Source organism: Lontra canadensis, unplaced genomic scaffold (assembly GCF_010015895.1).
Source record: "Lontra canadensis isolate GAN:19392208 unplaced genomic scaffold, GSC_riverotter_1.0 scaffold58, whole genome shotgun sequence".
Lineage (NCBI taxonomy): Eukaryota > Metazoa > Chordata > Mammalia > Carnivora > Mustelidae > Lontra > Lontra canadensis.
The window spans coordinates 10112789-10137024 of record NW_022631052.1 but is presented as its reverse complement, the minus strand read 5'-3'; the positions used below and the strand labels follow the sequence as shown (position 1 = coordinate 10137024).

The following is a 24236-nucleotide window of genomic DNA, read 5'->3' as shown; positions in this document are numbered from 1 at the left end:
AAAAGCGGAAGGCACAAACAAAAAGAGAATATAACTACAGAGATTTTAAAAAGAAGAGACTATTATATGTACCTTTATGCCAATTAACTAGAAAACGTAATGAAATGTAGAACTTTCTCAGAAAATAAATGCTTCCCAAATTGGCTTCTCAAGAAAATAAATTTGCCCCTTAAAATGGGGATAAAATTTCCTAAGCCTTCAAGAAATAGATTATCCTCATGTTACAGGAGCTGTTTCGGGACAGGAAAAGGCATTCTGGGTGCTCTTCCAAGGAGCTCTCTCTGGTATCAGGATCAGAGGATAGTTCAGCCAACTGCCGGCCAGTGTCACTTCTGAACAGAAACCTACAATCTTCTGGAAAAAAAAAAAAAAATAGCAAGTTTAATTCAGCCAGATATGGAAAGAATAATGCAAGCATGACCTAGTAGGATTTATCCCAAGAATGGAAGGAAGATTTAATATTAAAAAAAAGCTTTTCATCTAATTTATTATATTGACTGTTCGCTTTTTTTTTTTAAGTAATTAAGTCATTCAAAATTAGGACTGTTCTCCTCATAGAACAGACAAATGCATGCCCTCGGCTTGCTTTTGAGGGAATCCTGGGAGAACTCGGTCACACTCTCCTTTCTTGTGTCCTGTCCCTGGGGGGCACAGGTGAGGCTGCAAGGGACCAGGTCGTCCTTCTCAGGGTGACGGAAGGAAGGCAGTGTGCTGTAGTGAACAGAGCAAAAATTCTAAAGTCAGGCCAGGCTGAGAAGAAAATGGAGAGATTATATGGTCTAAGCTGCTCCGAGAGGTTGCATACAGCCTGAAGGAAAGAGGTGTGGTTTGAATTGTGTCCCTGTCCCTCGCCCCACTGGTGGATCTGTGACCTTACGTAATCAAGGTAAGGTCCTACTGGAGTAGGGTGGGCATCATTATAAGAAGGCCACGTGAAGACACAGGGACCCAGGGACACACACAGAATGCCACGTGGCCTTGGATGCAGCCCAAATCCAATGAATGCAAGGATTGCTGGCAACTTCCAGAAGCTAAGAGAAAGCCATGGAGGAAGGGACCAATCTGACACCTTGATTTCAGACTCCCAGCCTCCAGAACCGAGAGCAAGTCAGCGACTTCTTTAAAGTCACCCAGTTTGCAGTGTTTTGTGACAGCAGCCCCAGGAAACAAAGACACTTGTCACCTAGCCTGGAGGAGGAACAAAGCTGAAGGGCGACCAGACTGCCCAGACCCCCGGCTGGTTCAGCCCCGACCGTGCGCCACGGTGGTGGAGGGTGCTGTCCCCGGGGCAGTAACGCAAGCATTTGCTGAAGCAAACATCAGTCCTGTCTGAAAGCACAGACCCTCATCCTGAGTCTCAGAGGCTTTCGACACAAAATTTCCACAGAAAATGAGCAGTTCAGAGTCGAAAATAACCGAGTCTAAGAAGAGAGAAGGCACTCTGAGACAGAGCCAGAGCCAGCAGGAGCAAGTTACAGCAGAAACAGACCCTCAGGACCTCGGATCCTGCAGCATTTAGGCAGAGACAGGAAAATAACTATGTTCGATGCGTTTAAATAAATAGAAGGCACGGCTGAAACACCGTGCGGGGAATACAGAGCCATAAAAAAATGATGAAGCAGGTTTGGAAAAGAACCAAATAGAACTTTACCAGGAGAGTCATCATAGCTGAAGAAAGGGTTTTTAACTGGAAGCCAGACGTGAAGAAACCACCCGGAACACTAGAAAGAGGAAGGTGTAGAGAAGATAAGACACATGGAGAGGAGGAGAACACCTGACTTTTGTCTAATTAGAGTTCCACAGAGAGAAGAGAAAAATAAGCTAGAGGCCACGTCTGGAGAGCTCATTGCTGAGAATTTTCCGGAACTGCTGAAAGAGAGGTAGGAATGAGGAGTGCTTTGGCGAAAGGAAGGAGAATGCTGGAGAAGTCAGTGAGATTCAGCTCATAAAAGATGGCTAATTCTTCTCTCAAGTCCTGGGCTCAGAGCTAGTTCCAGCCCAGCCCCCAGGATGACTCGGGAGATGCCAAACCCTTCACCCTGCCTCCTCTCCAATCTAGATCAGTTCTTCTTACCCACTAGTTATCGAGGGGCAGCTCCTGAGAACTGAAAGGTCCTTGTGCTAAGACAAGGTGACAGTGAGGAGTGAACCTTGAGACTTTTGAAAACTTTGCCCCAAATCAAGCAGAGTCCTTTCCCGGGACTGCCCAACTCAGGGGACTGCCAATCTTGTAGTCCATGAGAATGTCACTTAGAGTTGGGCAGTACACAGCCTGTGCAGCTGAACTAGGCAACCCACCCTCCTCTGATGCCTTCTTTTCCCAAGTTATGTGCCCATGGGGTTTTCCAAGTTTAACCAGAGGCTTTTTCCCCCGCTTTGTGTTTTCTTTCCTCCCTCCCTCCCATGATAGGATGGCATCCATCATTGCCGGGAGGATTTTATGGGGCAATGAAGGGAAGCTAATAGCTCTGCAAAGAAGAGCTGGGAAATTTTCCAGGCATATAGTGTTCCCTGGCAGCCCTGAGAAACTTGGCTGTAAAGGCCACACTACTCACTTGGTGAGACAGAGCAAGGCCTGGGCAGAGCTGTACAGACACGTGAATTTGTGTGTGCACACATGCATGGCTCCCCCAGGGAACACTGGCTGGGCCTTTTGGGCCAGGCTCCAACCAGGCCTGCTTGCTCCCTACTGAGCTGAGCATTTGGACCCAACTGTTGGTGGCCTGAGCTGCCCGGACCCATGCTTGCACAAGGGCACCGTAGATCAAGCCTGGATCACAGGCCAGGAGATACAGATTCTCGTCCATCCTGCCCTTGACTCACTGTGTGGCCCCATCAAATGACTCAGCCCCTCTGGGCTTTCCTCTTCCCACCTTTCCCTGGCGACTCGCAAGCACTGACTTTCTAATGAGAACGTGGCGGTCTTGGGTGATACCCTGTAGCCCTGGGCCCTTCTGAGAGCGAAGGTGACTGGGGCCACCCCGTGTTGCCGGATCCCCCTCAGGGCCAAACACGTGCGTCCCCCACGGGAAGGGCTAAGATGGCCCCGGGGGCCCCCCGTGCCCTCCGTGGAGAGCAGCATTCAGCCCTCTGTCTGTCTGAGGCTTCTGCCCCTGCACGCAGCACACTCTCAGGGGGAGGCACGTCTGGCTCTGGGAACAGTCTGAGTCACAGACGCCATCAAGAAACTGGGTTTGTTATTCCAGGGACGTGGCAGGGAATCGTGCGCTATTCTTGGAGGATCGTGTAGTCGCTCTGAGAACCGCTAACAGAGCAGTTTGTAATTAGCACTTTGGCTGCTTAGTGGCACTATCTGCCTGACGAGGGGTTTGGGGGAACATTCGCCGAGCGAACCTTCTTCGGTACCTGCTAGGTGCCAGACCCCCTGCTCCCCAGAATCAGAGACCGAAAAGGGGGAGTAGGACAGATGTGCTGTCATTTCTTCCGGCCACGAGTGATGCAGGCGAGGTCCCCGGTGTGGGGTTGTCCGCGCTGTCAAGGATGGGGGCAGTGTACGAGTGAGTCCCCTCACTCGGGAGTGTGGTGAGCCGTGGGGGTCCTCCGCAGAGGGGCGCGGCCTCTGGCCCAAGGCCCAGATCACCACAGGGAGCCAGCCGGGCCAGGGCTGGGGTACGGGGGTTTAACAGGCAGGGCCGAGGCTGGAATCAGGAACTCGCCTGGCTTATTCTAAGAGAAGGAAGCATGCTGGGTTCCTACAGTGGGAATCTCCTTCCTTTTTAAGGATGAGTAATATTCCCCAACAGGTCTTCAATGACTCAGGGAGGTCTGTCTTCTCGTGTGGCCAAGAGGCTTCTTGGGGGCTCTGTCTTAATCCCCTGGACCCCTGGCTCCTGATATGGATCCTGACATTGGGCCCCGGTCTAAGATTTCTTGCTGAGAGGGGATGCTGGAGGGTTTGTTGAGACGAGAATTTAAGGACCCTGTCTGCCGGATTATGAGGTTGAGAATTTAACCTCAATAAATGGTCCAAATGGCCCTCCCTTGGCAATGCAGTGATTTGGGCTGGAACCAAGGAGTCTATATTTTGAAAGAAATAGCAATCTTTATTTCCGAGATCAGTCAGAAACATTAAATTAAAACCAAGTAAATACTCTTGCATGGAGTTTACGTGGGTTTTCCCTTGGCTCCAAGGTTTGCATTCACTACAAAGTAACCCAAAAGAGAAAAAAAAAGTATTTTTCTAAATTATGTATCTTTAAGGGACACGTGGGTGGCTCAGTCGGTGAAGCGTCCGGCTCTTGATTTCGGCTCAGGTCGTGATCTCAGGGTCCTGGGATAGAGCCCCGCGTCGCGGGTGTGCCTGGGCTTCTCTTCTCCTCCTTCTGCCCTTCCCCCCGCTCCTGTTCTGTCTCTCAATAAGTAAATAAATAAAATCTTAAAAAAAAAAAACAAACCATGACATCTTTGTAAAAAAGTATCAAAGCTGTCCTGTTTGATCACATTGTATCCAGATTCTGACCACCAGGAATGGATCAATAATTACTTCTGACCTTGAACATACCACTTACCAGTTTGGGTCCTTGCAAACATAGGGCATGCCTGTGTGTTCCACCTTGGAGGGTTAATCTGAAAAAGCAAGAGCATGAAGCAAAAGCTTTTGTAAACCGTAAAATGCTATTATTCATGCCAAGGGTATATATGTATGTACGCTGATGTCCCTTTCGATGACGGTTGTTTGGTTCTTAGCTGTTTCTATCTTGGCTGCACAGAGAGATGGACCGGACTCCAACACTTACGGGGGAGACAGGGTCCCTTGATGACACGCAGCCTTGGCTTCCTCAGCTGTAAAAATGGGTGTAATAGCCATGAAGTAGAATATCATTCTGACATAAGAAGGCAGGAGGTACTGCTCCGCGCCACGGCATGGATGAACCTTGAAAACGTGATGCAAAGTAGAAGAAAGGCAGACACAAAGGCCACACGGGGCGCGAATCCATTTACGTGATGCATCCAGAAAGGCAAGTCCGTGGAAACAGAAAGCGGACGAATGAGAGGCAGGAAGTTGGTGGGGGTGGGAGCAGAGGGCGAGGGCTCACGGGACCCGGGCTTCCTTTTGGGGTGAGGAAACGTTCTGGAGCCAGGTAGTGGTGATGGCTACGGTCTGTAAATACACTCATCACCACCGATCGGACACTTTAAAAAGCTGAGTTGTATATAGTATGTGAATTACATCTCAATAAAACAGGGCACCTGGGTGGCTCAGTTGGTTGGGTGACTGCCTTTGGCACAGGTCATGATCCTGGAGTCCCGGAATCGAGTCCCGCATCCAGCCCCCTGCTCAGCCGGGGGTCTGCTTCTCCCTCTGCCCCTCCTCCCTTCTCATGCTCTCTCTCTCTGTCTTTCACACTCTCTCAGATGAATAAATAGAAGTTTTTAAAGAAAAGAAATAAAACAGATAAGTGGGGGTAATCCATCTGGCGTGAGGCAGGCGGGAGGGTTCCATGACTCCTAATTTACTTGGGTTGCCAGACTGTGTGACATGGTCGAAGGGGTCTGTAAGCCAGGGGACCAATCAGAAGGTCTGGTTTGCTGTGCGCCGGAGTATGGGTTGTGACGCGACCCTGGTAGGGCCTCCAGGAGCATCAGCGTTGGACGGACTGGACGTCCCCTGCAGCGTCCTCCTCACGCTCTGTATGCAGGACTGCTGTGCAGAGAGGCACGGTGGGGTCGGGGCTAAGGCTCTGACACCCCCCTACCCTTGCTCCACAGTTGTATCTCTAAAGCACACTCCGCATGGTCTCTAGGATCTGGCAAGTTCGGGAGCTGTGGTTTCGGGCAGTGAGGGGAGCCATGGGGTGTCCAGAGTGCGGTGGGCTGAAGCGGGCAGGACTGGGGACGGCTCCTACACTCCAGCATGGGGCGTGCGCCCCTCCAGATGGGAGGTCAGCCCCACCTGGCTACTTGCAGCCTGCACGCCACCAGCTGTGTTTCTTTTGGAACAAAAAGCACATCATAATTTGCAGCTGACGGCTGTTCTGCTTGGGGCCCCTGGAATGGCGCACAGAGGCGGCTCCGAGCAGAGGTTCATTGGTGGGTGTGTCGGCTGAGCAGAGAAAACCTCATCCAGGCAGAAACTGAGGGGTAGTGCTCCCTGCCAGCCACCAGCTTGTGCTCCGTCACTGGGTGTTAAATGCAGGCATTAACGAAGGTCTGGAGGCGATGAGGACTGAAGACTGGCTTAGCCCCTCAGGGACCCCTGGCTCAGGTCAATGGCGGGCTGACCGGCACAGTTGCCGTGGGGTGGTGGGTTGGGAAAGAGCCTGGGAAGATGGAAACCCCAAGTACAGCTAAGCGTTAGGAGGATTTTGCCAGAAGGGAGGAGCAGAGAGGTGGTACCGAGAGAGTGGGGTTGAGGGCTGTGGGATTTGGTTTTTGCAAACCTGGGAACCGTTCCTTGCATGCTTGTGTGCTGACGGGAGCGGGGGTCGAGGAGAGCCACAGACTGATGGCAGGCGGGAGTTGGAGGAGAGAGAGACGGGGATCAGAGAGAAGGTGCATGATGGCCAGTGGGAGGCACAGGAGCTTGCCAGGTGCTGGGCCCCCCCTCCTCCACCGAGGTGTCTGGTCAAAACCCAAGCCCAGGATGGCCTGGGAAGTAAGCCCCCAGCCCTGGTAGCTGCGATTGTCACTGATGTTCCGCAAAAGTTGTTATCACACTGTCGTCATGACAAGCAGTCATCACCAGTGGTGGTGAAAATCCCAGCTCTGCCTCTCAGCACGCTGGGTGCCCCACAGCTTCTTTGCCCTGGCGGCAGGATTCGCGGAGGCACTCCAGGGCAGCTTCCACAGGGCACCCAATGCCTGCCGATGCGCCAAGCTCCGTGCCGGACGCCAGGGTCACCGAGCCCTACCCGCCCGGAGGTGCTCCCCACCTGCAAATATCTGGGGGTCCCCCCTTCTTCTCACCCCATAGCTTGGGGTTTCTCCCCTAGAGGGGAGCTCCTCTCCAAGGCCAGCATGCTCCAGACGCAGGACCTTAGGTGAGTGATGTGTTCTGGTGACATGGAATGATCTGGATGTTGCTGCTGCAGTGATAGTCCCTGGCAGAGGTGACGGAGGGGGGTGGGGGGTGGGAGGCCCCGGAGCACGCCCCAGCAGATGGGGTTGGCCCCCAACCAGGCTGTCGGGCAGGGTCCCTCTGGGGTTGTGTTTCCCTTGTCACATCTTGGCCCCAGTGGCGTGCAGGCTTGTTTGAGCTGGCCTCCGTGCTCGCTGTGGGGATCACCCCCTGGAGGCCAGCGTGGTGATGGTCACAGCAGCAGTGACCAGTGGAGCAGAGTCCCTGAAGCACGATGAGCAGAGATTAGCGCTCCGGGAGCGCTGACCAGGGGAGCCGCTCTCGGTTTTAACTTCCCCACCTGTAAATCTCCTCTCCCCTTTCCCCCCCGAAAAGCAAGGTCAGCGGGGGATTTTGCAGGCCTGGCAGGAGGGTGGGAGTCAGGAATTTGGGGTGCCGATTGCCCTTCTCTTGTGGCTGTCCCTGAGCGGGGCAGCCTACCTTCTCTGGGCCTGCTTTGCTGTCTCCAGCACAGCGATGGAAAGCTCTCCCACTGATCTCACGGCTGACTTTCAGGCTGGGGTGTTACAGAAGAAAAGCTACACTACCTTCAAGGATCTTCTAAGGGTTCCTAGCCTAGCCCTGCAGAGCAGTGCGTGTCCTGCGGTGCCCGCTTTCTGTCCCATGGCTTCTGACAGTCCAGCCCTGCAGTGGCTTGGCCGCATTCCCCAGCCCGGCACTCTGGGCACACAGTGATGATATTTACGGCCTTTCCCTGAAATATTGGTGCCTGCATGGGGGCCCAGGGCTTTGGGGCTCCATGAGTTCTTGTTTCATTGCTCCGGCCAGGGCAGGGGGTAACGCTGGGTCTTCCAACCCACCACGCCTGCGAAATCCAGGTCTCAGTCTCACTTATAAGGTGACTGTTGGACTGGAGTGGGGGGTCTTTATCATTGCCTCCAGAGAAATCTTGGCAGAAGTTCCCCATCTCCAGCTACAGTTGGAGCATTCTAGGGGCAGGGATGGGACCCGCTCCTCCCCCAGCTCCTTCCAGCTCACACTTTCCTGGGGGATGTGCCTGCCCCTGCTCTGACCCCCCAGGGGGCATAGAGGCAGCTATGGATGCAGACATTGTGCACACACTCCCCCATCCCCAGAAGTGCTGGTCCCAGGCACACAAGGAATTGCTCCTTTCTTCTGCGCACCCCCATTTGTCTGGAGCCAGCCATCCCTGGATGCAGAGGGTAGGGACAGAGCTGCCCACGTGGGGGCAGATGAAGTTCTGTTACCCGCTTCGGCCTCCGGTGAGGGAGGGGCCCGCAGACTTGAAAAGCCGAGAGCAGAGGAAGGGGGCTTTCCTGGAGGATGTGGAGGAGAGACCCAAGAGAACCAGAGGGGATGTTACAGACACACTGGAGGCTGCCTCGGCCCCCGTCTCCCCCGCCAGCCACCCTCCATGCTGTCACAGATGTCTAGGCAGGCTCCGATGGCCTGGCTCGAGTCACTTCCAAACCTAATGGCCAGAATGCAGCCGAATTGCGTTTGGACAGATTCCATCCTCCGCCGTCTCTGCACAGCCACGCTCCTAAATTCCATCTGTGACGTCAAACCACAGCTAATCATGGAAAAGCAGATTAGGTTCAGTAAACTCAATTTTCTTCTTCCCCTCCCAGTCCGGCGTCTCACCACGGCCTTCGCTCAAAGAGGGGTCTTGCCCACCTGCTCGGTCACGCACCCTTTTGAGCCCAATCCCCGCAACCCGCCCGGCTCTACTAAAGTCCCTCCAGCCTGGCCACCCCAGCCCCTTTACCCCCATGATGCCTGGGGGATCCCTGAAGCCTGAGGAGGCCCTAAGACCTGTCCTGACCTTGACTCCTCAGGCAGAACCAGGGGTTCCTGGTCACCCGCAGGCTCCTTTTGTCTTCCTCATATGGGTCCTGATGGGACAGGCTGCCTGAGAGGAAGGGGATGACACCCTTCCTGCCAGGCCTTGTGCCTTGTCCAGGGCTGTGCTCAGCCTTGATGGCCTCCCTGATCACCACGTCAGCTGGCTCGGACTCTGACATCTGGCCTTCCTGCTTCCTCTAACACACTGGTGACCATGGGGGCTGGGGTCCTTCCTGAGGTCGTGAATTCAGGGCTTCCAGAAAGCCAAGGGCCCTGTCAGAGGCCCATGGGAAGGTCTGTCCTGTCCCCCCTAGAGAAAGCCTGGGGGGTTGTGCAGACAGGTGTGTCTTGGGCACGGTGGGCCTCCCTCGCAGAAGGGCCTCAGGAGACGTGTGTTTTCCTTTCTTCCCTCTCACCGCGCCAGGCACTGGGAGCAGCCCTGTTGTAAGTAGTAAAATATGATTCTGTCTAACCCATCACGACTCCTGCAGGGACAGAGATGAAATGTGTGTCTCGCACGCGCCCAGGCAGCCGGAGTGGGTGTAATGAAATTGCGAGTTCAGCTGCTGGTTGAAGGGGGCTCGGGGCACAGGCAGACACACCAGTCACACTGCCTTCTCTCCTAAGGGGCCTGGGGTCCGCTTGCACACTCTTGCTTCAGGCTTAACCAGGGAGAAAGCAAGGGGACCCTGCCGTGCTTATGTCTATGTCTATGTCTATGCCTATGTCTATGAAATCAACCAGGCACCTGCCAAAGGGTCTCCTGTCCTTTGGACGTCTGTGCCCTGGGTGCTAGGCTGTCCTTCCCTGATGGCGGTGGGCTTAGGGGCTGCACCTTAGGTAAGCAGCTCAGCCAGAAAGCTATCCGGGCTCAGGCACCAGCCTTTCCACCCCTGCTGAGTGCAGAAACACCACCTAACTGCTCACTGAGTACTAGGTGGAAGTGAGCTAAGCATTTGATGTGCATTATGTCATTTAATGCACAAGACAGTCCAATGGGACAGGTGCTGTTCTCAACTACTATTTTGCTATTTTGTAGAAGATAAAATGAAAGATCAAAGAGTTTAAGCAATTTGCCCACGGTCACAGCTGAGAGGTGGCGGAAGGTCTGGCTGACTCAAAGTACATGGTTTTTAACAGCTACCTTGACTGTCCTTCTCTGGCTGGTACTCAGACTCCTGCTCAAATTCTGCTTGCTGCTGCCTTGTAAAAAGTCAACTAATAAAAAAAAGTACAAGGAAAAGTTGCACCCAATTCCACCAATTTGAGAGAACCCTCACCAGCCTCCAGCGAGCATCATTTCAAACTTTCACACAAACAGACACATACAGAGTAGTGATAACAACAACAACAAAATGGGTCTTAGCATGCAGTTTTAAAATGAAAAATCAAGTTTAATTTTCTTAAATTTAACTGAAGACAAATCCGTTTGTGTGTATTTGAAATGAAATGGGAGGAAATTGCTAAACTTCAGAACCATATTTCTTCCTCTTTAAGTGATAGTTCCTAAAAGTTCCTTCAAGTTAATGCAGAGAAAAGAGGAAAAAAATTTTCAAGGGAAAAACCTTTTTTTAAAAAGATTTTATTTATTTATTTGATAGAGATCACAAGTAGGCAGAGAGAGAGGAGGAAGCAGCCTCCCTGCTGAGCAGAGAGCCCGGTGCGGGGCTCGATGTGGGGCTCGATCCCAGGACCCTGGAATCATGACCTGAGCTGAAGGCAGAGGCTTTAACCCACTGAGCCACCCAGGCACCCCGAGAAAAACTTTATAAACAGCTTTATTGAGATACAATTCACATACCATACAATTAATTCATTTCAAATGCGCAACTCAGTGGGTTTTTGTATACTACATTTTTACTTTTGAAAAATAGTGGTAAATAGATGACATAAGATTTGCCCTTGTAGACATGGTAAGTGTACAATCCTATGGCATTTAAGTACATTTATAATATTGTACCTCTATCTCCCTTACTATTTCCAAAATGTTTTCATTCCCCAAATAGAAACTCTACAATCAATGAATAATGCCTCCCCAATTCCTACTCTCCCTAGCCTCTGGAAACCTTTAATCTACTTTCTGCAAGAAAAACTTTCAACACATTGGAATCATTTTTTTTTTTAATGAACAAATTTTACTTTTCAAAGCCGTTTTAGGTTCACAGCAAAACTGAGAGCATAGTACAGAAAGTTCCCCTGTAGCCCTCTGCCCCACACATGCATAGCCACTCCCACTAACAACATCCCCCACCAGTGTGGGACATTTGTCACAATTGATAAACCTGTATTGGTACATCATTATGACTCAAAGCCCATGTTTGCGTTAGGGCTCACTCCTTGTGTTGTATGTTCTCTGAGTTTTGACAAACATACAACAACGTGTATCCACCATTCTTGTATCATCCAAGATAGTTCCACTTCCCTAAAAGTCCCTGTCCTCCAACTGTTCTTCCCTCATTAATTTTTTAATCTATATAATGAACCAGCTTTCATGCCATCCACCTCTGTTTTCCCCACTTTCAATTTTAGTGGAAAATTTTAGTTATATTATTATTTGTGTCCATTGTCAAGGTTTTTATATTCTATTCGATAATGATAAGTGCCCCAGTCTCAAAAATACTCATTCAGTATTCACCAGGGTGTCTCCACTGATGAACTTATCTTTGATTATTGGTTGGATCTCAGCATCAAGCAATTCTTTTAAGACCGTGTGGATGTCTAAGCCTCTGAGCTTGTGTTACAGAATGTCCATTAACTTTTTACTCACAGGACAGTTTTGCTGGGTATAAAATTCTGTGTCACGACTGCAGATAATGCTTCACTGGTTTCTGAAATTGAGTTGCTGTGGAGAATTCTGAATCTCCTCAAATCACCTCCCTGGTGCCCTATTTATATGGTTCTTTCTTTATCCTTAAAGATCAGTAACTTTTTAAAGGTGTATTATTTATTTAAGAGAGAGAGCATGTGCTGGCAGGAGGGAGGGGCAGAGGGAGAGAGAGAAAGAGAGAGAATCTTAAGCAGGCTCCACTCTGAGTGCAGAGCTTTACGTGGGGCTCAACCTCGTGATCCTGAGATCAGAATCTGAGCCGAAACCATGAGTTAAGTGCTTAACTGACTTCACTACCCAGGCACCCCAAGATCAGTAACCTTTTAAGGATGTCTTGGTGTTAATCACACCATCAAGTTTTCCTGGGCCACAGAATGGCAGTTCATTTTTTGGTTTGTTGGTTGGTTGGTTGGTTTTTTTTAAAGATTTTTATTTATTTATTTGACAGAGAAAGACACAGCGAGAGAGGGAACACAAGCAGGGGGAGTGGGAGAGGGAGAAGCAAACTTCCTGCTGAGCAGGGAGCCTGATGCAGGGCTTGATCCCAGGACCCTGGGATCATGACCTGAGCCAAAGGCAGATGCTTATCGACTGAGCCACCCTGGCGCCCCATGGCAGTTCATTTGTAGCATCAATTTTGTTTTTGTTTTTTAATTTCAGGGGATTTTTCCATTATATATTTGAATACTCTCCTCCTGTTCCATTATTGTATTTTCTTCACCAATTATGTATGTGTTTGATTTTCTTTTCCCTCCCATGTCTGTCATTGTTGTCTTATTGGTCTTCTCCACTTAATCTCATATGATCTCTTGCAGCCGACCCTCGACACCTCCAGTCGTTCATGCTCTGCTTTGTCATTTTTTCATTGCTTATAATACGGTTTTTAAACAATAGGTGATATATTCATCTTTCTTTCTCATTTTCTCATGAACTCTGTTAACTCACCTTTCAGCCTTCATCTCTTTCTGCTGTCAAATAATTTCTTTTTAAAACTTTGGTGTCTCATCTCTTATACCCATCTGCCCCTACCAGTTAAGCGAGTCTATCTGTAGTTTCTCTGGGTCTATGACTTGTTTTTTTCTGAAGTCTTTCTGTATTTCTCTGGATGATTCCTCATGCTGTGTTCTTCATCTGCCCCCCATCCCAGCCATAATGCATAGGACCCATGTGAGTTCCTTTGGGATTATTACTCTTTAGCTACCTTCTAAACAGCAGCCTGTGAAAATGTAGGGAGTGGTCTGGAGTAGTCTGCAGCTCCATTATGGGCTGACTTACTATCCGAAAGGCTCTCTCCTCTCCCTGAGAGGTTATTCATCCTCTGCCTAGGGATTCTGTCTCTCTCAGGTTTCAGGGTTCATACATCATGATGGTTCTCGGCAAAGCTCTTTACATCACTGGCTGGCTGTGTTCTGACCAGCCCCTCGCTGCCCCCTTTCTCTCCCCACCCTCACTTCATTCCCAGCACCTCCCTTAAGGGAAAGCAAGGTTCTGTTGTAGAAATGGCATGTGGGTGTGATTTCCCATCAGCTCCCACCCCATTTCCATTCCGCAATGTAAAATCACATCTCTGCGTGTACCTGGCTGTTTACAGCAGCTCTCCTCCCATCAGCCCCAAATTGGACATTACCCAAATGCCCATCAACAATGGAGGGGTTGAGTCGATTACAGTACATCCACCCAATGAAATACTAGATAGCAGTGAGGACAAACAGTCTATAATCACATGCAGTAATTTGGATGAATCCCGTGAACATGATGTCGGTCAAAAGCAGCCAAAATCAGAAGAGCACAAACAGTATGCTTCCATACAAAATCGCTCAAAGACAGTTGGGTGTTGGCAATCCGTTGGCTTCGGTCTCTCTTAAAGTACAAAACAGGCAAATGGCGGGACAGTGGTTGTCCATAGTTGAGGAGATGTGACTAGAAGAGGACACACGGGGGACTTCTGGGCTGTTAATTTCCCATTTCTTGATCCTTGCAGGATATGTGTCCTAGGAGGATACTTACGATATGTGCCCTCCTTTGTATATATGTAATACTTCAACTCAGAATTTTTCTTTGGACAAACCAAAGACAAGGGGATGCCTCTCCCCACCTGGGGTGGTATCCACAGCCCAGGTTTCTCATTCCAGCAGAAGGATCATGGCCATGACTTTCAGGAAGTGATACTTACTTGGGGGCAGTCTAAGGAGGAGGTCCCGGTAAGCTCTCAGCATGTTGCTTTCTTCAGTTCTGCCTTCGTGGTGTCTGTGGTTTGGGGGCATAGCAATTTCCTTGCTTCATCACGCGGTGACTTCCATGTGTCTGTTTTTGGTGTTTTCGAGGGAGGGCCATAGAACGGAAATGATCCTGAACTCCGCCATCTTCAACAGGAAGTTGAGTTGGATTCCTGAACCCACTGGCATGGGTGTCGTCGTAAAGAAACAGTCATGACTCTCTTAGCTAAGGAAAATGCTGGTACTTGTTGAGACCCCTTTGGAGTGATCACCTTGAAAGACAACACCCCAAGCGGACAGGGCTCAGAGATCAATGGCTATCCCCCGTGTTCTGCTCCTCTCGGTGGAAATGCCTGATGTTTACAGTTTACGGTCAAGCCTTGTCTGAGGAGGGCATCTCTTCTCCCCCAGAAGGAGAGCACTCCTGGAAGCAAGTGACAGCCTCTCGTCACCCTGCTCCTGCTGCACCCCGGACACTGAACTTCATGGGTGCTCCGCTGCAGGGAACGGCCACATCTCAGCCTTGAACAGCGTCCTCTCCCAGGGCCAGTGGCTGCAAGGTGGCCTCAATGGGTTCACACCAGCCCAAACCCAGGATGCAGCACAACAGCACAGGAGGCCCACTGGGGGGAGGTCTCCTTGATGGCGTGGCATGTCGGTGCCTCAGGGCCTTTGCTTGGCTTGTGCTGTTCCTTCTCCTGGAGCACAGCCTCCTTGCCTCTGCTCTTCCAGGGGTTTCAGGAGGCCCGCTCACGTCCCTTTGAAGCTCCACCTTCCCTCAAGCCTTTCCTTGGTCCCCTCTGTACTGACAAAATGCCACCCCTGGCTGGTCCACTTTTCTCATCTCGGTGACACTGGTAACCCTGGAAAGCAGGTGGTGTCATCCCCATTTGCTGCACGGTGAGAGCCAGGTGCAGCAGGCCCAGCCACGTGTCCTGGGAGGCACACGGCTCACAAAGGCTACTTGTTAGGTTTTGAAATCCGATTCTGGAGTGGAGCTCCCCCGTGACGTCCCATCACATGTGGTCACTCATGGAGCTCTGGTTCCTCTCTCCTCGTCTTAGTCGCCATGCACCGAGCTCTAACTGTGCAGCACTCTGTTCTTTCCTTCTGTCTCTCTGTCTGCTACCGTTATAGCTCTCTGGTGACTTGTGGGCAGAAACACTGTCTCTCGACCCGTGACAGATGGAGCTGCGTCCTAAGCGGGGTCTGCTTCTCCCCATCACCATGGGGCCGGCGCCCTTGGTTTTGCCCCCGCTTCGCCTGGACACTTAGTCAGACTTGTGTGCAGGTGAGCGTGAGCAGGTCATGTTCCTGGGGGCCGTTAAGACAGCGGAGGGCAGATTACTGAGACTCCTAGAGTTTCTCAGGAACTTTTAGGGATTGCATCTGACTTCTTTGTCATTGAGTCACTGAGGTGGTGATGGGACTTGGCCCAGGTCATTTCTCCTGCACAGCAGAGGAGAATTCCTGGGGCCCCCCCAGACATAGATGTGCCTGCTGCCCTGTCATGCAGGGCGTGCTGCTTGACACGGGGCACCGGCTTCCTCTTCTGTGACAGGTCTCTGGGAACCTCCCGGCAGGGTGACCCCAGGGCTTCAGTGAGGACCACACGGAAAAGTGTCAGAGGCACGACCCTCATGGAACCTCGTCCTTCTGTCTGTCCCCAGCACTCACTCCACCCCGCTCCCTCCAAGCCTGTGGTTCTCTCTTCTTTGTGGCAGGACGTTCCCCAAGCCCAGTACCTGCCTGACCCTCTCTGGCCAGTGGGAAGCTCACCCCCATGGCAGCTCGGATGTCTTGCTGCCTGGCCGATCCTGGTGTCTCGTGGAAGGAGGCGACGCGGTGGGGGCTCTGGGCCCTCTCCTCCGCTCCGCTTCCAGCCAGGCTTGGGTGTCAGCCTGTGGGCCTCAGGCAGGCGGGTGTCAGAGCCGGGAGGAAGCAGCCCGCACCCCCCACTTTCTCCTGGGGCCCAAACCCACATGCCCTCTCAGCTGTGAGCTGGACCCACCTGCCTTGAGGGAAGGTTAGTGATGGTCTCTTGGCACTTGAGCTTGGCCTCTGGAGAGTTTAGCCCCTCCCATTTGTGGAGAATTCAGGGGTTCGGGGTCACCAGAGAAGACACAGGACCAGGAGGGGCAGTAACAACAAGTGTTTGGTGGCATTGGAATAGCTCACTGGTGAGGGAACGTCCCTCCCAGCAAGGGGCCTTCAGTGATGTGTGACCACCACCCAGAAGGGGAGGGAGAGTCACACGGGGGCTCACGTGGGTAGTGACATCACTCAGAAGCCTGATGGGCGGACTTGGGGTCACAGAACTCCCTCATTTGGGGTCTTTTATTGTCCCAGGGTTTGTCTCAGCTGTGGCTAGCCAATGTGGGGTGCAGGTTCATGGGTGATGTAAAGTAGATGAACACTAATTAGCTAATAAGGTGTTTACTTGGGGAGGGTGCTGGGGGGGGGTGCAGCCGCTTGAGCACCCAACTTTTGATTTGGGCTCAGGTCATGATCTCGGGGTCTTGAGATGGAGCTCCACGTGGGGCTCCCTGCTCAGTGGGACGTCTGCTATCTCCCTTTCCCTCTGCACCCCCTCCCCACTCAGGAACACTCTCTCTCCTGAAAATAAATCAATAAACCTTTAAAAAAAAATAAAAAAGAGATGTTTATTTGGACTGTATTTACAGCAACTGGATGTGTGAGAGCTGGAGTTTGGTGCTGGGGCATCAGGCTAACAGTCCTACCTGCTGTGCCGACGTGAATAACACGGGAGTCGCTTGAGGCTAGTAACATGGCCCGGCTCTGGCTTATGCATATAGTATCCCCCAGCCCTCCAGTCATTCTCCCTAGCTGGCTTATTAAAGAATTTCTTTCAGCCCTACGTGGCCATTGTCCCAGAGTTCTGGTGCGTTCTTCTTCCTCAATCTCGTTAGATAGCCTTAGTGCCGGAGTGATGCCCAGACCTCAGACAGAAGGTGCCCCGGGGACGCCGCCTGCCTGGCCAGACCCTCGTTCTTACCACTTAGGCAGTGTCACCATGAATCTTCATTGACTGCTGTCCCCAGCATGGTCCTTCTAAAATGCTATCCTAATTCTGCCACTGCCTATCTCGGAAGACTTCCCTCACCTTCCAGTTAACAGCATGGAGCCTCTCTGCGGGTAACTACGTATATTTACGGCAAAGCCCCCACCATCCGGGGGATGGATTATGCTGGGTAATTCCATTTTCCAGATTGCCGAGAATATGTCTCCTTCAAGGCTTGCTTGCTTGTTTTTAAATCTGATTGCTTTCGGTGCAAATCTTCGTCCAATATATTCTTAGTCATCTTAAATAGAAGCTTCTGTGAGTACATTGTGTATTTCCTCAAGGGCCATATTGAGATACGGTTCATGCTCTCTGCAGCCCACCCACTGATCTTGTGTCTTCTACCCCCAAGACCAAGCCCAGTGTCACCAGCGGAGCAGGCGTTACAGACAGCTGCTGGATTGAGCTGGAGCCCCCCTTCAGATCACCTCTCTTGGAGAAGTCAGGGTCTTCTGCCCGGAAGCAGTGGTGCCCCTCTGTGCCCGGTGACATGCCCGGGACTGATTGTCCCAGCACCGGAGGGTCCCAGGCTGCTGGTGTTTAATTTCTCACGTGGATTTTTTTGTACTTTTGTTGGTCCTCCCTTCTTTCCTGGGGCCAGCTGTGGTCACTGTAGTTGCCTCCAGCGATGCCAGAGCCCCAGGGGCCTGCCACTGCAGCTTGCTGGAATGGCGTAGAAATGAGTGCTGTGCTCTTTACTCTTAGGGGATGGGATACCCTCCCATTCCTCTCTTTCCCTGTGGCCGATCAGGGTTCACATGGCTTCTATGAGATTGAGGAGCAAGCAGGGGCAGTGAAGGCTGGGGATGTGAGGGACTTGTTCAAGGTCACTCCATGGGCTCGTGGCCGAGTCGAGACCAGGCCCTTCCTCTGTGCTGTTGTACCCACTGGCCTCTCAGGAAGTGACTCTCCTGCCCTCTCTCTCTCTGTGTCTCTCAGGGGTCCTCAGTGAATTTTGTCATGGTTATTTAAGGAACCTCGCCTAGAAGTCCCCACACGCATTTCCCCATCGACGGGAAGGCTCGGACTCCAAGATGATTATAAAGGAATATCGGATTCCTCTGCCCATGACCGTGGAGGAGTACCGCATCGCCCAGCTCTACATGATCCAGGTGGGTCGTGGGGCCGGGGCGGGCCACATGGGGCACACAGATGCCTCTCAGCACGCTTGCAGGGGCAGGAGGCGGTGGGGGGCATCGCAGCCTTGACAGCACAGTGTCTGCCCAGTAGGCTCCTGGCAAACGTGTGAACTGCATGGCGTTCTGGCTTCCCAGCACAACGCTGGGAGCACAGCGGAGCACTGGGGATATCCGTGGCATTGGGAGGTCTTGCCAAGGTCTCATTCACAGCTTTGACGGCACTAACACTCTGTGTCTAATACCTGACCTCTCACCAACGCAGATGCTATCTGTGTGTTTGGTCAGCGTGAGCGGCTATAACAAGCAGCACACACTGGGGGCTTGGACAGGAGACGTTTATTTCTCTGAAGTTGGAAGTCCAAGGTGAAGGTGCTGACAGACTGGTGTCTGGTGCAGGCCCTCCTCTGGCTTGCCTGGATGGCCACCTTCTCACTGTGTTCTTGATGGCAGAAGGGGCAAGGGAGCTCTCTGGGGTCGCTTCTGTGAGGGCGCCGGTCCCGCTCTGGGGGCTCCGTCCTCATGACCGCTTCATCTCCCAAAGCTTGACCTAGTGCTGTGACATGGGAGGTTGGGGGCTTCAACATGTGAATTTGGAGGGACACAGAAATTCAGGCCATTTGACAGATAGGAAGGTGGGAGCCAAGGAAGGTAAACGACTTGCCTGGGAGCACCTGGCCTACTTTCCGGTTCCCTAAGATGCCTGCAAGACAGCAGTATCCGCTGTGTGGCTGATTTAAAGTCACAGATGAGTCTGAAGATGACCGATTCCTGTGACAAGCCAGAGAATACCATGCATCTCTCCATCGGCCACTGGTCGGGCCCTCCCGCCTAGACGTTGGGGGCCTCCCTGCTCAGAGCCTGGCTAACCCAGAGCACAGAGTGGGAAGACCTGAGATCAGGTTGCTTGTGGCCCAGATGTGACCACACTCCTATTAGCTGGGGTCCTGCCCCTGAATGGGGGTCCCCCTCCCAGCTGCCCTGCTAGTATGGTGCTCCTCCTCAGTGCCCCCTTGGCCGGGCCCGGCAGCCGTCCTCCCAGTGGGGAGTCTGATTACGAGCCTGCTCTCACCTGGGGCTGCTCTTCCGGGCATATGGATGGCTCGGCTCGGCCCCTAGACCATGGTGTCACATGGGGCCCTTGGTGCAGGGAGAGCCCCGGCCGGCAGGGCTCTACCTCCACCCCTGGAACTGTTTGGTGGGTGTTCACCCATCAGCCCGCGTCTAGTGAGTTACTAATGAGCTCCCTGCAGAGCCCAGTTCCCCAGTCCCTTCTGGAAGGAGCCCTGTGAAGCTACCAGAGTTTGCACACCACCCCCTACCACCCAGCACAGGAAGCTTGACTAAGAGGAGAGCAGAAAGTGAGCCAGACTCTCTGGGGTGCGGTTGGCTCCAAGCGCCTCAGAAGTGCCACCCAGTTCCCTCTTGAACCACTCACCCCGTGATTATTCCTGGAGAGCGGGGAGAAGAGAAGGGACTTGCCTCAGCCCCCTAGCTCTGAGCTCTCTGGAAATCACTCAGCTTATTCAAGGACACTCTTCATCCTGTGGCTCCCCAAGTCCCACCCGAGCCAGGGTGCCCAGACCATGGCGGGCTTCCCCCCAGCCCCACCGTGCCCACCATGCCCTTGTGGGGGGCGTCAGGATCCAGGGACTCGCTTTTTTTCTTTAAGATTTTATTTATTTATTTGACAGACAGAGATCACAAGTAGGCAGAGAGGCAGGCGAGAGAGAGAGAGGGGAAGCAGGCTCCCCGCTGAGCAGAGAGCTCGATGCAGGACTCGATCCCAGGACCCTGAGATCATGACCTGAGCCGAAGGCAGAGGCTTAACCCACTGAGCCACCCAGGCGCCCCTCAGGGACTCACTTTTAACTCCTAGGATATCCCACGGCTTTTTGGAGCACGTGGTCACCTCTGACTGGGCTCCCCAGAAGCACCGGCCATCCTCACCCCCTTTTTCCAGGGTATTTTGTTCTTTTCAAAATATCTATCCTTATGCTTCCAATTAATGTTCAATATCCCATAGTCCCCTACGTGATCACTCCTATGGCCCAGGGCTGCCTGTGTATTTGCTCATCCGAGCCCCACTGACACCTGTCTGTCACTCAGGGCCACCTCCCTCTGCTCCTGCTTTGTCACCGTCTTACCTCCCGCTGGTCCCCGAGCTCCTGGGGGCTCCATCCACCATGGGGGGTGACAGATGAGTGTATTATTGCACTGTGTGACAGTTTCACGGGTGCAAACACACGTCCAAGCTCACCAGCTGTATTTGTACATGTATGTGTTTGGTTGTGTGCCCATCGCATCTCAGTAAAGCTGTTAAAACACTGAGTCGAATGCACACTGTTCTGGGCCCAACCAGGGCTGAGGGCCGAGTTACAGAGAAGAATGGAAAGGCTTTGCTGCTCTCCAAGGGGTGGATGCATGTGCAACTCACCAAATGTAGGCCGGGAGACAGCGCGGATGTTCTCCTGGGCCTCGGGCCAGCGCCCCCAGAGCACCTCTGCTGTGTGCTGCGCCTCACGCGGTGGACAGGCCTTCCAGGAGAGCAGCTGTGTTTCTGCGGAAAGAAGAGCAAGTGTGTTTCCATTGCTCTCGACCCCGCTTACCAGCTGGGGTGGCAGCCAGCCACGGAACTGCCTTCTGAGTCCACCGTCTCCTCCACGGGGCTGTGAGCCAGGTGGGGCGAGCTCGCGTGTCGAACTGCTTCGTGCCGTGCTGACCGACACTCGATATACATGCTGCTCAAGACAACAGCAGCAACCAAAAAAAAAGAAAGAAAAAAGAAAACAAAGAAATTGGTCTGGCTGGGAGCCTCCCATCACCTGTAGAGGTGGAGGAAGTGACCGGAGGGGGCTTGGCCAGGACCCTGGACAGCTTTGAGACTGGCGCCCTCGATGGGGCTGGGGGCATTCTTGCTCTTTGAGTCCTTCGTGCCCACCCCTCATAGGGTCCCTACTTTTTCTGTGCCAGGCCCTCGGTGGCTCAGGCCCCTCCCCTGCAGCCCCCAGATCCCACAGGATCAGCCTGTGTGGGCAAGGGTCATGGGCCAGCCCCCCGCCCCTCACACGTGTGTGCCCCTGGGGAGCTGGGCTTGTCTCTGCCCCCCTTCCGCAGTCTCCCTGGGAGGCTCCACGGCGCAGCTTGCAGGAATGGTTGGCAAGGCGGGGGTGGCTTCTGGTGTGGGCGGAGAAGGTCAGCACGGTTCGAGGAGGGCTCACTCCCGTGTGGCAGGACCAAGAGCCTCAGTTGCGCAGGGGACGGGGCACTTCCGGAAGCTGTTGCCAGAGGAGATCTGAGGGTCAGTGCTTTGGGGCGTTAGCTCTATGGTTGGGGGAGGTGCTGGGCTGGGAAGGCACTGGTGATGGCTGAAACCAGGATCTGCTGTTTGTTCAGCTCCTCTTTACTGTGGGGCCAACGCAGTGCCCTGCAGGGAGTATGGACGCTCTCTCAGTCTGGGTCCCCGGGGCTGTGCCACTGCTAACTCTGGCCCCTGTGCCCCCGGATGGCCCTTGGCATCCGTCCCCCATGAGTGACCATAAGCACTTGCTCCGCTGCTTGACTCGTGTCCCCAGAATTCGTGTCCGTCCAGAACCTCAGGCTGTGACCTTGTTTAGAAGCAGGGTCTTTGCAGGTGTACTTAGTTAAGGATCTTGGGATGAGATCATCTGGGGGGGGGAGAGTGGGCCCTAAATCCAACGGCTGTTGTCCCCATAGGAAGAAGGGAAGCCAGGGAGAGACCCGGCGAAGGTCATGTGGCGGTGGAGGCAGAGAGAGCAGAGTGATGTGGCCACAAGCCCAGGAACGCCGAGGGCCCCTGGAATCAGGGGGAGGCAAAGCAGGATCCTCCCCTCGAGCCTCGGGAGGGAGCCTCTGGGATGGACAGGCCGGCCGTCTCAGGCCAGGAGTCTGAGGGCAACTGAGGCTCAGGTCACCCGAATGGACAGAGGCTTCTGTGTAGCCCACGGAGGCCTGTGGGACCCTCCCCACCCCTGCTCCCTGTTTCCCATCTCTTCTGTGTTGGCTCCCTGGCAGGCCGCACCCCCCCCCGCAGCCCTTGGAGACTCCAGGCACCCCTCGCTCCTCTGACCTGCATGTCCCCTTCTCACTGAGCCACCCTGAACCCCAGATATGTTTGTTTCCTGGGGCTGCCATAATAAAGCATCCCAGACTGGAGGGCCTAAAGCCACAGAAATGTGCTCGCTAACAACAGTTCCTAAGGCCAGAAGTCCCAAACCAAGGTGTTCAGTGGGCCGTGCTGCTCCCGCTGAAGGCTCTAGGGGGGGATCCTATGCTGCCTCTTCCAGCCTCTGGGGGCTGCCGGCTTCCTTGGCTGGCGGCTGCGTCCCTCCTGTCGGCGCTTCTGTCCTCACTTCTTCTAAGGACACAGTAGGACGCGGATTGGACGTAGGACCATAGATCGGATGTTGAATTTTGGAAACTGACACCAGAGAAAAGTGACTCCTCCAGGACAAGAGGGAGCCCCTTCAGCTCTGTTAGCCCGTGCCGTCGCACCTGCAACCCGGGACGGCAGCATACTGCACTTTCTCAAGGGGCTGCTGCCGTCACAAAAGGAGAAACTACATGCAAAGAAAGCACGTGGCACAACCAGAAGGAACAAAGCTACCGCGAGAGGCAGGAGCTTCCAAAGTGTCGGGGGCATGGTCGCTGCTTTCATGACGGAATCTGGGCCACGTTCCAGGGGCTCTTTTAAAGAGTGCATCCCCGCAGACTCTGTCTGTGACCTCTACAGGGGTCTTTCCTACTTTTTTTTTTTTCCTGACGGGGACTCAGGTGCTCTGGGCCACGGACATAGAGCATGTCTTTGTGCCCCAGGGGTGAGGCCGTGCTCTCAGGAGTCCCTGTATGTGTGCGCGTGGGTGAGTACACTTATGAGTGTGTGTGTGTGTAAGCATGCACACGCACACACCTGCTGTTCAGGAAGCTGACCAAAGATGGCCTCGGCGATGCCATCACGTCACTATGGAAACAGATGCTGGGATTAAAGTCACCAGGACCTTGACCAGGAGGCTTCCTGCATAAGCAGAAACCTGAGCTTTTGGGCACAGGGAAGAACATTTGGGGCAGAGAGACACTCGGAGGTGACCCAGGCGTCGTGTCTCCCAGGCAGCGGCACTGAGGCCCCTTCCCGCATTCCATGTTTGATCTCTCTGAGACCCTAATGAGTACAGACACAGGGCTGGTTTCCTTGTGTTTGTTTTGTTTTATACCAGCTGGATGGAGATGTAAGTGACGCCCCACACAATTCACACATTTAAAGTGTACAGTTTAGGGGCTAAACTCACAGCTGTCAAACCATCACCACAACTTCAGAGCACTGTCGTCACCCCAAGGAGAAGTCACTCTCCATCCCCCCCCCACCCCCAGGCAGCCAGGAGTCTGCTTTCTGTCTCTTTGGGCTGGCCCGTTCTGGGGATTTCTTACCAGCAGGAATGCACGTGAGGTGGCCTTTTTACACGTTCTTACACGTGTTCTTAACGGGCTTCTTACACGTTGTTTTCAAGGCTCATCCACGTCGTGGCAGGTGGCCGGTCCCTCCTTTTATGGCTGAATCCTCGTCCCTTGTGTGGGTACAACTCATTCTCCCGTTCTTCGGATCACGGACGTTTGGGTTATTTCCACCGCTCGGCTCCTGTGAACAGAGCTGCCGTGGACATCCGTGTACAGGTTTCCGTGTGCACATGGTTTCCTTTAACTGGATGTACGCCTCGCACCGGCATTGCTGGGTCCTCTGGCAATTCTGTGTGGAGATTTTCTGAAGAACCACCCAACTCTTGAACACAGCGGCTGCACCGTTGCACGTCCCCACGAGCCGTGCCGGGCTGTTCGTTTCTCCACATCTTTGCCAGCACTTGGCATCGTCTGCCCTTTCAACCGTCCTGCCGGCTCTGGACCGGTACCTCGTCATAGTGTTGATTCGCATCTCCCTGGGGACGGGTGATGTTGAGCCTCTTCTCGGGTCCTTGTCGACCATTTATACACTTTAGAGAAATGTCTGTGCGAGTCCTTCGGTATTTGAATTGGGTTGTTTCTTTGTTGTTGAGTTGTA

General features: G+C 53.1%; 1 protein-coding gene across 8 annotated transcripts in view; it reads left to right on the top strand.

Moving 5' to 3' along the window:
* The window catches only part of PITPNM2 (phosphatidylinositol transfer protein membrane associated 2), a 132806-nt gene that overhangs the window by 81657 nt on the left and 26913 nt on the right, over nt 1-24236 (top strand). For 6 of the 8 annotated variants that reach the window (XR_004384867.1, XM_032876403.1, XM_032876405.1 and 3 more), the window contains exon 3: nt 17970-18142. The exons of 1 other annotated variant lie outside the window; for it this stretch is intronic. Coding sequence is in view for 6 of the 7 variants with exons in the window: in XM_032876403.1 (XP_032732294.1) it covers nt 18065-18142 (78 nt within the window). In the remaining variant the exon portion in view is untranslated. Of the gene's footprint in view, nt 1-14487; nt 14509-17969; nt 18143-24236 lie in introns of those variants that run through there. One more of the 8 variants, XM_032876404.1, reaches the window with a different exon arrangement.